The sequence below is a fragment of the Chiloscyllium plagiosum genome, unplaced genomic scaffold (genome assembly GCF_037043375.1).
Source record: "Chiloscyllium plagiosum isolate Xiang-an unplaced genomic scaffold, Cpla_swu_hap1 HiC_scaffold_27, whole genome shotgun sequence".
Taxonomy (NCBI): Eukaryota; Metazoa; Chordata; class Chondrichthyes; order Orectolobiformes; family Hemiscylliidae; genus Chiloscyllium; species Chiloscyllium plagiosum.
In genome coordinates this window covers 65,823,832-65,837,708 of record NW_028270165.1, presented here as the reverse complement: position 1 = coordinate 65,837,708, position 13,877 = coordinate 65,823,832, and the positions used below count along the sequence as shown (strand labels likewise).

At 39.2% G+C, this 13,877-nt stretch overlaps 1 protein-coding gene across 1 annotated transcript in view; it reads right to left on the bottom strand.

Moving 5' to 3' along the window:
• The window catches only part of LOC148144501 (scavenger receptor cysteine-rich type 1 protein M130-like), a 35,359-nt gene that overhangs the window by 1,218 nt on the left and 20,264 nt on the right, over positions 1-13,877 (bottom strand). The window contains exons 3-6 of the mRNA XM_087975360.1: positions 7,987-8,019; positions 6,161-6,475; positions 5,294-5,608; positions 301-333 (exon numbers count right to left, since the gene is read on the bottom strand). Of these exons, the coding sequence (XP_087831486.1) occupies positions 301-333; positions 5,294-5,608; positions 6,161-6,475; positions 7,987-8,019 (696 nt within the window). The remainder of the gene's footprint in view (positions 1-300; positions 334-5,293; positions 5,609-6,160; positions 6,476-7,986; positions 8,020-13,877) is intronic.

Sequence of the window (13,877 nt, the reverse complement as noted above, 5' to 3'; positions counted from 1 at the left end):
AAATGAAACGGTAATTTCGCCTGTTACAGCCAGAAATATTGTGGGATTTGTGGTCATTTGAGACTGATGTGTCTGCTCAAAGTGAGTGATATGCTTTGAATGTGTTTCCAACAGCAGCATTGTGTTTGGAACTGAGCTTTGACACTCTTCCCCAATCATTGTCTCTGTATCTGAGAACAGGAGTGTGAGTGGGAGAATCCAGGATATCAAGACCTTTGGGAGTAATGCATCCCCCTTCGTATTGAACGGTTGGACCAGAATAATGGGATGCTATTCCATGTGATATTGAAATGCAATTACCTGTGCTACTGGTCTGAGTGTCGTCAAGTCTGCCTGAAACACAGGAATATAAATAAAGTATCAGGATGCAAGGCAACTCTTCGAAACAAATTTTAAAAAACAATAACGTGAGGCTAACAAATGTCATTAATTGGCGACATACATGATATCTGGAACTGTGAAATCATAATTTCAAGCAATACACATGAAACAGGAAATGTCATTTCTGCAGCAAACATATAAGGTCAAACATCTTCTGAAATGTAACTGAATAGATTGCACACAGGCCGAATCACTGCCAACCCGATGCATTGGGACGTTGGTGAGCCTATTTGTGATCCATGTGTTGGCTGCCGACTTACTCAAAATCGTTATGATCCCCATACAGAGCATTAATATTTCCGAGTGGCCAAAGCAAAGTGCCCCCATCAAAAAGTTTGCAGACGTTTAAGATTTTTACTCGAGCAACAAAACTGAAATAAACAACGACTCACAGTAACGGGTCAGCAAATAAATCCAGAATGTAAGGTTTTATTTTCCAAGTGATGCATTTAGCACCTTAAGGATTAGGTTTTATTTTGTTGCCTGCCTGAATAGCAGCAATAAGTGACAGTCATGAATAACGTCTAATAGGAATTTTTAATTTCCCCAAATCCAGGACATGTGGTTTTAACATGGATCATTAGAGAGAGTTCAATATGTAACTGACTACAAACAATTCCAGTGGTCAAAACAAAGCAAGAAGGTCATTCTGTCCAAGGATTCGATGCTACCTATTTTAACACACTGCTTAATTAATTCCATGCCCTTTCCTTTTTGCCCTCAAAAAGTCGCTCTGAGTAAGTATTACTCACGTTGAATTGCACTGGGGGCAGGATGGTGACGAACCCACAACGCACTTTGTAAAAATCCAAGGGTTTACCGAGCCTACTCTATTAATGCTGTTCATTGAACATAACTTCGACTCCTATCACAAGTAAACGCAAGAATCGAAACATCTTTGAAATTTAAATTTAGTTAACCTTCTCCGATTGTGTGTCCTATTAGATATTATTCATGACTGACACTTATTGTTGCTATTTTGATGATTTTTGGCTATCTGCAAATTCTTTCCCATGCAAATGCTAAATATTCTATAAACCTCGAATTCCTTATTTTCAATCTCTGAACAACGTTATTTATGCTTTCAGGCGTTTAACCAGCACAGGCCATCTGTCAGATGTGTTCACAGTTGGTAACTCAGTGCTAGATTTGATTTTCTCAGTTCCCATTGCACGTCGTCTCTAATAACCTACATTCATCGAAGTAACCAAATCATTTTTACCAGCTAAGATGTGTGAGCAACGTCACTTCAATTAGAGTCATAGAGTCATAGAGATGTATAGTACGGAAACAATTCTATGCTGAATAATCATTGTTTTTTTTTCAGAATGTGGTTAGTCGCGGAAAATGAAGATCAAAAATCTGTAACAATGCCTTGCCAGCTGGCGCATGGACTAGGATATTGTCATCCAAGAAAATTTCAGTATTTCCTATTTCTCAGCTTGTCCCTTTTCACTGCATTAAATCACACACTGGATCACCTGTTTTACAATATACTACTCAATTACTATGGTTGTGAGAATTTCAAACTATTATTTCGTACACTGTTGCATATATACAAAAATACTTAAAATTGCAGAGCTCTTTTGAGTTAGTAGAAACAAATATCGAAACGTGTTAAATATCTTTTGGGACTCCCTGCATAGTATTGCAAAAGATAAGCTGTTGACCTCAAAGTGATATATTAGACATTTGAGTTTCCTCACTAACTGCAGAGTTTTCGAATAGAATGAATACATGTCATTATTCAGTGCCATTATTTTGAACATAGTGACTGATTTCAGCACTGGTACAATCTGACACGACTGAGCTAATTATGTTTGCGTCTCCAAATTGGATATTATTATGGAATAATTCTTGTTGTTTCAGAACATGCATGAACGTTTGAACACTTTTTAAACTTTGCTACCTCACATGATTATTCTATTGCAACGTTGCAGAGGACATAATTTTAAATTGGAATGAGCTGACAGTAGTGTAATCACTAAGCTCTACACTGAAATATTTTATCCTTATGCAGATTACTGCCGACGTCCTGCTGAATGAGTATAACTAACAATATGGCAAGGCCATTTCCAGTCTGCTTCAGCTAAACATGGGGACAGGAAATTTTTATTTAACTGTACCGTTTATTTAGGTTTAAAAATGTAACGTCAGTTTGAATGAAATTTCGTAATGCCATCAAATGTCAATCCTGACGGAGACTATAAAGAAACAAATTACTGACAGTGACAGAAATGCAGACCAGTTGTCAATTTTGAACTATTATATTCACGTTATGATATGTCTGATTTTCGTTATTTTTTAATAATAAAACAACCTGCGGAATGGATTTTGAAATCTACCCGAGTACTGGAATAATTTCAGTAATGAAGAATTCGAGTCACACTAAACGAGAACAATTTCACTTGAACATTGCTTCCTCAAAACGTTTCTCCCATTTGTTTCTCCTTGAATAACTACATTTATAAAAGAGCAAACGCATGTCAAGGAATCAGTTGTTCATAACATCGGTATGAAGTGAATATTGAAATGGCTCATGCAACTTCCAAGCTCATACTTCATGCACTTCTCCAACTGTCTAACAACAACAACTTCAACAACATAATGAATGAAGCAATTCACCATGACGTTATTTGTCATCTGATCCGAGAATGTTCTCATTACTGAATAAATAAATATTATATGAAACAAGTCAATTTGTCTACCTATTTCACAACTTAGAACGATTGCAAAGTATTCGATGAAATAAATGACATAGAAAACAATCAGATCCAGAATAGTTTTACTTCTCTAACAAATCTGCTGGCCTCTCGTAGTGGATTATTCTCAGTTCCTTTTCTGTGAACTGAGCGGTCTATTTCTGGACTACTTGTGTCTCGTGAAAGATTAGACACGCTCAGCATTTTAATCATTTGCATAATTCCAACTAAACACTCCTGGTCACGAAGGTTCAAAAAAGAAAGTCAGAAACTTTTTTTTTCAACTGTTTTTCTTTCCATGACAAACTAGTCTTGCATCGGTCCTCACTCAGGTCTCCTTCAAAGTTTCAAATTCTCCTTCAAGGTTTCAAATTAAATAACCTCTAAGGATTTGACGATTTCTCTCTCTGCATTGTAACTATTTTCTACTACAACAATATAAACCCGTGCACAAAAGCATCAAAACAACTAAGTCACCAGACGAAAGGAAAAATGCTCTGAAGGCTGGAAGTCTGAAGTAAAGAGAACGATGAAGAAACCCAGGAGGCCCGAACAATGAATCAGATACTGTTTGAAATATGCAATTGTCCCCATGACAAGCTTCAATCTCCAAGCCAGCTTCTGTTTTTTTTTTCCTACATATGTGCTCCCTTCTACTTCATGTGTTTCCGTTTTACCCTTCAACCAATTAAATTTATTGGAGAAAGATAAGTAAATCAGTCCTGCAAAATCGTCAGAAAATCGGAAAACTAAACCTCTATAAAACTTATATGACAAACTAAGGATGTAGTTAACAAGCTGTGTATAAGTGATTTTTGCGTTGGGCATAGACTGCCCCAAATTTGTATTGAAATGCAAATTAGCACATGAAATCAGACATTGATGTGTTCAAATCATGGCGGCTGCAAATTTTAGTTGGGCATGCAAATGACAGCAGAAGGATAGACAAATGGTGGGTGGAACTTAAGGCAAAGAAAGATGGCAGGATACATTTTGGCAGCCTAGAAACTTACTTGGAAGATATACTTAAAGTTTTTTTTATTTCTTCAACATCTACGTTTTGACAAAGTGTGTTCAGACAGAAGGACCAAGGGCTTCAAAAGTGGAAATGGTTGAAATTGATAGAGTGCCTGTCAGAGAAATCAGCAATGCAATATGAACTTAAAGTTGTCAATGGAATTATTCTTTGCAGAAACAGAGACGTTATGATGACTTTGATCGAGTTATCCGAGGCTGATATAAAAGCATTGTGTACAATTATGTTCAACACGTTATTCACAAATTGTGTCACGGTCATTGAGGAGATGCAGATGAGTGAAACTCTAACAGAAATATGAAAAAAGTTTCTATTTTCGACAAGGTTGTATTGGACGAGATGTGTTTGGCTTTTAAGCAGTCGCACTGGCACAGACACAGTCATGCAAGAATGTGATTGGCTCCATCAAGGCAGGTGAAGAAAAATAATTGAGCCATAAACTGATCATCGGAAAAGTCAGGGGCATGAATAGTAAGGTGAGGGGAAGAAGTGTGCTTGCATTAGAATGACAATGACGATTCAGTTGATGACACGGAGACTATTATAAAATACACCGTGATATTCAGTCAAGATAACTGGTAATTAATGTGAAAAGTGAGGGGACGAGATAGATCACCTTAAGACGCATGTTAGCTTCAGAATACAATGGTGGAACAAATAACATGATGATACATGTCAGACGATGACGCATTGTGAGCTGGAAATTCTTGCTGAAGAACTTGTGGGAGAGTGATGTTCAATAATTTCAAACAGTTTAGAAACGTTGTTCAAAATTATTTTTGGTGCATGAAAGGAAAAAGCAAAAGACCTCAATCTTGACATTAATTTAATTGTCCGATACTCACTTCAATGTGTATATATTAATTTGTGCTTACTATTATCAAAATGATTTCCCTTCAGACAATCCAGCCAACAACGTACGTTGAGTGCAGACTGTTAAACAATTTGAAAAAATTTCTTTTCAATGCAAGTGCAAACATTTTGAAACATCTTAATTTCCAATAGTTGCGGGTATATTTTACCACGTTGTATTTAGCGCATGATCACACTGGAAATCAGAAGGATTGGTTTAGATTTGACACTGATTGACTAATTCAGGAAGCCCTGCGCCATCACTTCCACAAATATTAAAGCGAAAAGTAGCCCGTTTTTATTTCATTGACTCTGGACTCACCTGAACATATCAGGGTGACATTATTGTGTGCACTGCAATCCTGGTGAATGGCTGTAGACCGAGGGCAATTCTCCAGATGAGTCTCATTTCCCGTACATTGAATGACCTCAGTAGCCATGAGCACAGTACCGCCTCCCGAATAAGCAGAGCTTGACACAGACACGGCAACCCCACAATGAAGTTGCACACAGACCACATTGGCGTTTTTCAAATCCCAGTCAAGACCACACACTGTTTTCCAGGTGTCACCGAACTGGATCTCCAGTCTTCCAAAGCATTGTGAATTGCCAGGTACCAATCTGGGAAGGGTGTGGTCTGGAAAAAAATCACTGAATCAATACAAATTGCAACAACAATAATTACATTATTGACTAATGAACATTCATCTGATTAATGACAGATTGTCACATTCGCTTATGAAACGTTCCATCATTCTATGCGGGTCTGGTACTCTGTCGACCTCGTTTACAGTCACCACCAGATACCGGAGCCTCAGCTGGTCTGATAGAGGGATGAAAACTTTCAGTCAGCGGATAATTGACGCAAAATGATTCTGCCGGCAAGTACAATATCGAATTCCATGATACGTTGGGATGTATACGTGATAGTTCCAGCGGTGCAGCTCTCTCAATGTGGCTTCAAATGACAACACAATTCACCGGAGTGCAAACAGCAACAGGTACTCATTTGTCACATTATCTTCAAATATTGAACTCGTTATAATATTGTAATGGATAAATCAGTGGTACTGTTATAATGATGTTGTTAGTTGTTGAACAACTGTCGTTCTGTCGTCGTATTCTTTTCTGGATTCACATAGTGCCGGGTTGTGATACAACTACACAGAAACGACAATCGCTTTTTTACCTGAACAGATGACACCAGCATCATTGGAGTGTGACCTGGAGTAGTGAGCCCATCTCACTGATTGACAGTCCCGCAGAGAGCGCTCGGTCCCATTGCACTCAACGTTCCGGGTCATAATGGGTCCGGATCCTTCTCCAAAGTAAGCCTGCCTTGGGGCAGAGACCGCACTCCCACAGTCCAGCTCCCGACAAACAACAGAGGCATCCAGAAGGTCCCATTCGGCATCATTCACAGTCCCCCACAACGAAAAGTAGTGAATCCCCACTCGACCAGCACAAGGACTGCCCCCATTCTCAAGTCTCAGCCTTACTGACTCTGCAAAATATAGGAATAGCAAGAAAACATAACAACCTATAAACATGAAAACTCTTATCACAGCTCACATCCCCCATTCACCACGCAATGGCTGTGAGGGAATGGCACACCTACACTCTGCAACAACATAACTCAGAATACGAACAGCATATGGTGAACGTGGAAGGGACGTTTAATTGGATGGTATTCACACAGAGAGCGAGGATCAGAGAAATGTTTCCAAAGAAACAAATATTCTAAACACGACATCGTGTTAATATTTTTATTATTCATTCATGGGACATGGAAGTCGTTTCCTGAGTCAGCACTTATCTCTGATCCGACTTCGTCTCCTTCAGTAGGTGGTGGTGAGCTACCTGCTTGAACCACTGCAGTCCATGTGCTGTCAGTAGAGTCACAACGCCCTCAGGGAGGGAAGAGATGGAAATGTGTTGCTGGAGAAGCGCAGCAGGTCAGGCAGCATCTAGGGAACAGGAGAATCGACGTTTCCCTAGGAACCTGAAGAAGGGCTAATGCCCGAAACGTCGATTCTCCTGTTCCCTAGATGCTGCCTGACCTGCTGCGCTTCTCCAGCAACACATTTCCATCTCTGATCTCCAGCATCTGCAGACCTCATTTTCTCCTCAGGGAGGGAATTCGAGAATTCTGAATCAGCCATATATCTCCAAGACTGGATGGCGGTTTTGGTTATCCCAGGTATCTGTTGTCCCTTGTCCTTTCAATGGAATTAGTCGACTGTTTAGCAGATGCTGACCAAGGAGCATTGGTGCATTTCAGCAGGGCCTCTTGTCGAAGGTTCACTCTGCTGCTGCTGAGCATCGGTGATGGATGGATTGGATATTTGTGGATTTGGTGCCAATTCAGCGAGGGCTAGTGTCAAGCTTCTTATGTATTGTTGAAGCTGCAGCCATCCAGGCAAGCGTTCAGAAAATATTTCAACTACAGGAAAGCCGAGAGGGGCGGGTCAGGAATGATTTGCTTTCCGTCGTGCTCAGCACTTACTGGTGAGAAAACTCCATGGACCCGCCCTGGCAGCATCAGAAAATGGAACAGTACTCCTGCCTAACATAGCCAGAAATATTGTGGGGTGTGTGGTCATGTGAGACCAATACCACTGTTCAACGGTGACTGAATTAATTAAAATAGGCTTTCAACGGCAGCACTGTGTTTGTGGGTTATTTTTTCACGCTCTCCCCGTTCATTGTCTCTCTAACTGATAACAGCATTAAAAGTGGGAGCTGATCGTTCACACCCTTCTCTGCAGGAATCCTCAGTCACTCACTAACTACCTGAGAACAGCAGTGTGAATGGGAGATCAGCGCTCAAACTGTCACCTTCAGAATTCTTCAACATAGAGAACTTTGGGAGTAATGCATCCCTCTTCAGTTATGCAACCACAGCTGCTTCACACATTAAAATTAATTCATGGAGATTAACACCACGACCTGGTATTTGGATGGAGGCACCAGAGTATAGCGATTCTACTCCATATGATAATAACATGCATTTACCTGTGCTAACGGCCTGAGTGTCGACAAGTCTGCCTGAAATAGAGGAATAACAATAAAGTGTGAGGAATCAATGTCACACTTAGAAATAACCTCGTTAGATACAACTGAACTGCAGATAAGCATTGTCATTAATTTGCGAAATAAAGGATGATTGGAAGTGTGAAATCATGATGTCAAGAAAAAATATATAAACCAGGGGATGTGATTTCCGCATGAAACAACTATGGGTCATTTCTTTGCAAGAATTCAAACGATTTATTTCCACACAGGCAGACAACCTAATGGACTGCGACCCTGATGAGCCCGTTTGTGATCCATGAATTGGCAGTGTGAAGTTCTCACAAAATTTCTGATTGTTCTGTTTGATACTGCACTGAGGACGTACACAACATCATTATGATCCCCATACAGAGCTTTCATATTTCCTAGTGGACAAAGCAAGGCACTCGCATCAAATGTTTGCAGTAATGTAAGATTTTAACTCGCACATCAAGACTGGAAAGGACAATGGCTCACAATAACTAGTCAGCAAATAAATTCGAAAAGTGGAATTCTTTCTCAGGGTTGCATTTGGCACCTTGAACATTATGTTTTATGCTGTTGCCCTGTCTACCTGGCAGCAGCAAGGGTCAGTATGAATGTAGCCTAAAAGGTGGCTCAGTGGTTAACGCTGCTATCCAGCAGCGACCCGTGTTCGAGTCTATCCTGGGCTGGCTGTCTGTGTGGAGCTTGCATATTCTCCCCGTGTCTGCATGGGTTTCCTCTTGGTGCGCTGTTTTTTTTTTCACCCACAATCCAAAGATGTACAGGTTAGGTGCATTGGATTTGCTAAATTATCTGTAGTGTTCAGGGATGTGTAGGTTAGGTGCACTACTCGGGGGAAATATGGAGTAATTGGCTACGGAATTGGGTCTGGGTGGGATACACATTAGAGGATCGGTATGGACTTGTGTGGCCGAAGGGTCTGTTTTCCACACTGTAGGGATTCTATGATTCAATCATTCAAACTCCAAGACATACAGTTCTAATATTGGTAAATGGAGAGAGTTTGATGTGTAATTGTCCAAAAAATAGTTCAAATGATCCAAGCAAAGAGGTCGTTCTGTCAAAGAAGCCTGCGCTCTTCTTTCAACAGACTGCTTACTCAGTTCTATTGCCTTTCCTCATCACCCTCAAATTGTTACTCTGAATATGTACTTTCACGTTCGTTTGAACTGAGGACAGGATTTGGCATTTTATAAAAGTTCAAATATTTATTGAGTTTGCCCTTTTAGTTATGTTCATTGATAATATATTGTACTCCTATTCCAATTTCCCTGCATGTGTCATAAACTTTGATAATGTTTAGTTTCCTGCGAGTTCTTTCCCATGTAACTTCTGAATAATCTGCAAAACTTGAATTCATTGATTTCCATCTCGGAATCATTTAATTTCTGCTTTTACGCATTAAGCCAAAACGGGAAGTTCATTAGATGTGTTCACAAATGGTCACTCAGCGCTGGCTGTGATTTATTCAGACCCGCATGTGAAAATTCTCTTACAAAAATCATTCATCTACTTGAACCATATTTTTACCCGTTTATGGTGCATTGGCAATATCCCTACACTTCAATGCTAAATATATATATTGATTTGATTTTAGTGTAGTTCGTCATGATAAATGAACAATAAAAATATAAACTAATATCTTACCAGTTGATACCTCCACTGGGTTATTATCATTTTTCATCCAATAAAATGTCAGCCCTTCCTCTTTCTCAGCCTGCACTTTTTCACTTAATTCGACAACACATCGGATCAGCTATTGTCCCATATACTACTGAATAATTGCTATGGTTGTAAGAATTTGTAGCAATTATTTCATACACTGTTCCAAAGACCCCACATTATTTAAATTTGCAGGAGCTCAGATAATTTCGAAGAGAAAAATAGGTAGGAACGATATTAAATTAGTTTTGAAACTGTCTGCACAGTATTGCACACGATAGGCTGCTGGCCTCAATCTGATATAGCAGACTTCTGCTGTTCCTCACTATCCAGGCAGTTTTGAAAACAATAAATTCACGTCAGATCAGTGGCATCATTTCGAATACAGTAATTAATCGGAGCACTGTTACAAACTTGGACCACTGAAACAATTTTGTTTGCCACAGTAGACTGGATGCTATGACAGACAATTCTGATTATTTCAGAACATGCATGTGCGTTTGAACACTTTTTTTTACTTCACATGATAATTCTATTGCAACTTTGCGGAGGACAAATCTTTCAATGTGAAATGAGCTTAGAGTGGGTGTAATTACTGAGTTCTACACATTTCACTCTGGTATACTCTATCCTTACGTCTATTTCTGAATACATCTAGCTGAATAGATGTAATAGCATGACACATTATTTCCAGTCTACTTTAACTACATACGGGGAAGAAGACTTTTCAGAAACATGCATTGTTTATTTAGACTTCAAATGTAAGTATGATTTATCTGAAATCTATATAATGCAATTATTTGACAATCGTGGAAGGCAATATGATGAACCAAATTACTGACAGTGACATAAACGCAGGACCATTGACACTTTTGAATGTGGATTAAGATTGAACATACATTTCATTAAAAATGTGGCCTTTAATTTATTCATGTCTCGTTTTACATGATTTTTGTCATTGATCAAAAAGAAAACAACGTCCTGAATGGAGTTTGAATTATATCTGGGTCGTGATTAATTTTGGGAATAAAGAACACAAGTCAAATAAAAGAAAAACAATTGAATGGAACATTGTTTTTTGAAAGTCTTCTCCCATTTGTTTCTTCTTAATGGTACACATTTATAACAAAAACATTTGTCTATCAGAGTCAACTGTTCATAACCTCGATATAAGGTGAATAAATTATGCAACTTCCAAGTTCATATTTCATGCATTATTTAATAAATTCTCCAGAAGGTTATTTATCGTCTGACCTGAGATTGTTTTTATTTCTGGATAAATAGATGTCGTATGAAACAAAGCAATGTGTCTAACAGTTTAACAACGCTAAAAGATTGAAGTCGAATGAAATAACAAAATGTACAAGAGACCTAGATCCAGAGTAATTTTACTTCTCTAACAAATCTGCTGAGTTGTCTTTTGGTGGGCCCTGAGAGATCGACTTCTGGGATTCTTGTACACCTGAAACATTAGACAATCTCAGCATTTTTAGCCATTCGTGTAATTCTAACACAACACTCCTGGTCATGACGGTTCACAAACTAAACGCTGAAATCTTTTATTCACTGGTTCTGAACACCTTCCTTGACTGTGAGAAATTATTCTTGCATCGCTCCCCTGTCAGGTCTCCTTCCATTTGATCCCCAAACGTTTCAAATTAAATTACCTTCAACGATTTCATAATTTCTATCTCTGATCTTTAACCATTATTTGTTGCAACAGTATAAATGCTTGAACAAAATTGACGAAAACAAGTTAGACATCAGGCGAAAGGAATTCTAATCTGCAGTGTAAAAGTCTGAATCAAATACAGAGAACGCTTGAGAAACTCAGGAGGCCTAGCAGCTTCTATAGCGAGAAACACATGATAATTTTACGAATCTGGTATTACATATTTATTGCCTGAATTTCAGTTCTGAAGAATAGTCATACCAGACTCGAAATGCTAAACATGTTTTTGCTTTTATAGATGCTGCCCGATCTCCTGAGCTTTAAAGTCATGATTTGGAGGTGCAGGTGTTGGACTGGAGTGGACAAAGTTAAAAATCACACAATACCAGGTTATAGTCCAACAGGTTTATTTGGAATGACTAACTTTCAAAGCGCTACTTCTTCATCGGGTGTTTGAACAAGCAGCTCTTCAAAAGATAGTGATACCAAATAAACCTTTTGGACTATAACCTGGTGTTGTGTGATAACTTTCTTAAAATTATGAACCTGTTATACAAACACTACAAGAATTGTTGTGAACATATAGATATGAAACCCCTTTCACCATGTGTTAAACAGTTTGTAAAATAACTTATACCGTATTCGAATTTCTCGAATGTGAAACATAGTTATAGAGCAAAGTAAACAAAGTCGCTGCACGTTTCTTTTTCTATCTATTGCCACTCTGCTGCCTCACAGCGCCAGAGACCCGGGTTGAATTCGCGCCTCAGGCGACTGACTGTGTGGAGTTTGCACATTCTCCCCGTGTCTGCGTGGGTTTCCTTCGGGTGCTCAGGTTTCCCCCCACAGTCCAAAAATTTGCAGGTTCGGTGAATTGGCCATGCTAAATTGCCCGTAGTGTTAGGGGCAGGGATAAATGTAGGGGAATGGGTCTGGGTGGGTTGCGCTTCGGCGGGTCGGCGTGGACTTGTTGGGCCGAAGGGCCAGTTTCCAAACTGCAAGTAAACTATTCGAATTTAATCTGAGACGCAAAAGAGTGCAAGTAAAATTAAAATGAGACTACATAAATTCGGCATTATCGATATAAAATCCAATTATTATCAGTTTAATATGTTCCAAAAAACGTGGTCTAATTTAATTAACCAAATTTAGAAGCATTAATAACCGTCCTGGACAGTCGCTTCCCAAAAGGCTGCTGTAACCATTGAAGCATGCTTAATGAATATTATCCCGTTGTGTCAAACATTTAATGCATCCACGACCAACGCTCAACCATCAACTTAGCACCAAGAACTCAGCTAAGTTCCTTTCGAACCTAACAAAACAACAAGCAGACCGCCTGCAAAGGTGCACAGAAAATAGAAACTCCGCCAAATGGAATTGCCCATTCTGACTGGAAAGACACTGGTTTTAATTGGCTGATGCTTGAACACGATTCTGTAATTCTCTTCCTTGGGTATTGTGGATGTGCCCAGACTCAATGGAATGCCCTGGTTCCTGAATGTAGATCACCAACACTCATCTGGAATTTCGGGAGTGCTGGCTAAACCAGATATTGTCATATTTTTGAAAAGAAAACAGGAAAAGAATCGCAGGATTATTATCCTCGTTTTTTTTCACTTAATGCATTCATCATCAAGAATAAGTAAAGCAAACGTTTCAGTCAGGATATTTCAGAGACATGTCTTTTTGGAACGGTTATGGTATTAACTAATATCAATTGAAAACTATCAGTTCTGCATAAATATGTTTATATAAATTATGAATGCAGAATCTGTGACTTAATATAGCACTTATACATGTTACTTATATCACACCGTGGTCAAGCAGCCCTTGCTATAAGCACGGCGGGAGAGAAATGTCTGTGTTTGTGTGAGTTCTATTAACTTTTAAACACCGCATTGACTCGTGTTTTACAAGAATGGAGTTCAAGATTAGTCCAAAGTCCACTGCACCGACGTGTAACAGAAAATCCTTCCAGATGCTTAGATTTTCTTAACAATACTGAAAGTTGTTTTGTTGTTTGCTTGACTTAAGCGATAATACTCTGGGCAAAAAATAGATGCAAATCAAGACAACACGCGCAAACTGCCTTGCTATTTCTGTTCAGATCGTCTCTAAAACTACGTTTGGTACAACTCTAAGCAGAGAACAGGAAATATGGCTAAACTTGATGTAAATTTTTGAAGCACTAACACCGGCAGCAAACTGATGTTATTATCAGCCCTGCCTCAAGATGCAGCAGTCTAGCGGCTGGCTCAGAAAGGTAATTGTTCAAACACATTGCCAGCAGCGTGAGAATGAACTGAGCGCTGAATGAACAGCGCGGTACTGAAGGCAGATTTCACTAATGTTTTAGTGTCATCAAGATTCAGTGGGAAAAAGAAAAGGTTGATCCGGTCGGATTGTTCCCTCAGCCGACTGTCCAGGTCATTTGGCCATATGCCACATCATCAGAACTTTCCAATATGTAACGAGAGATCACTTGGCTGGTGGTGAGAAGGACGCTTTG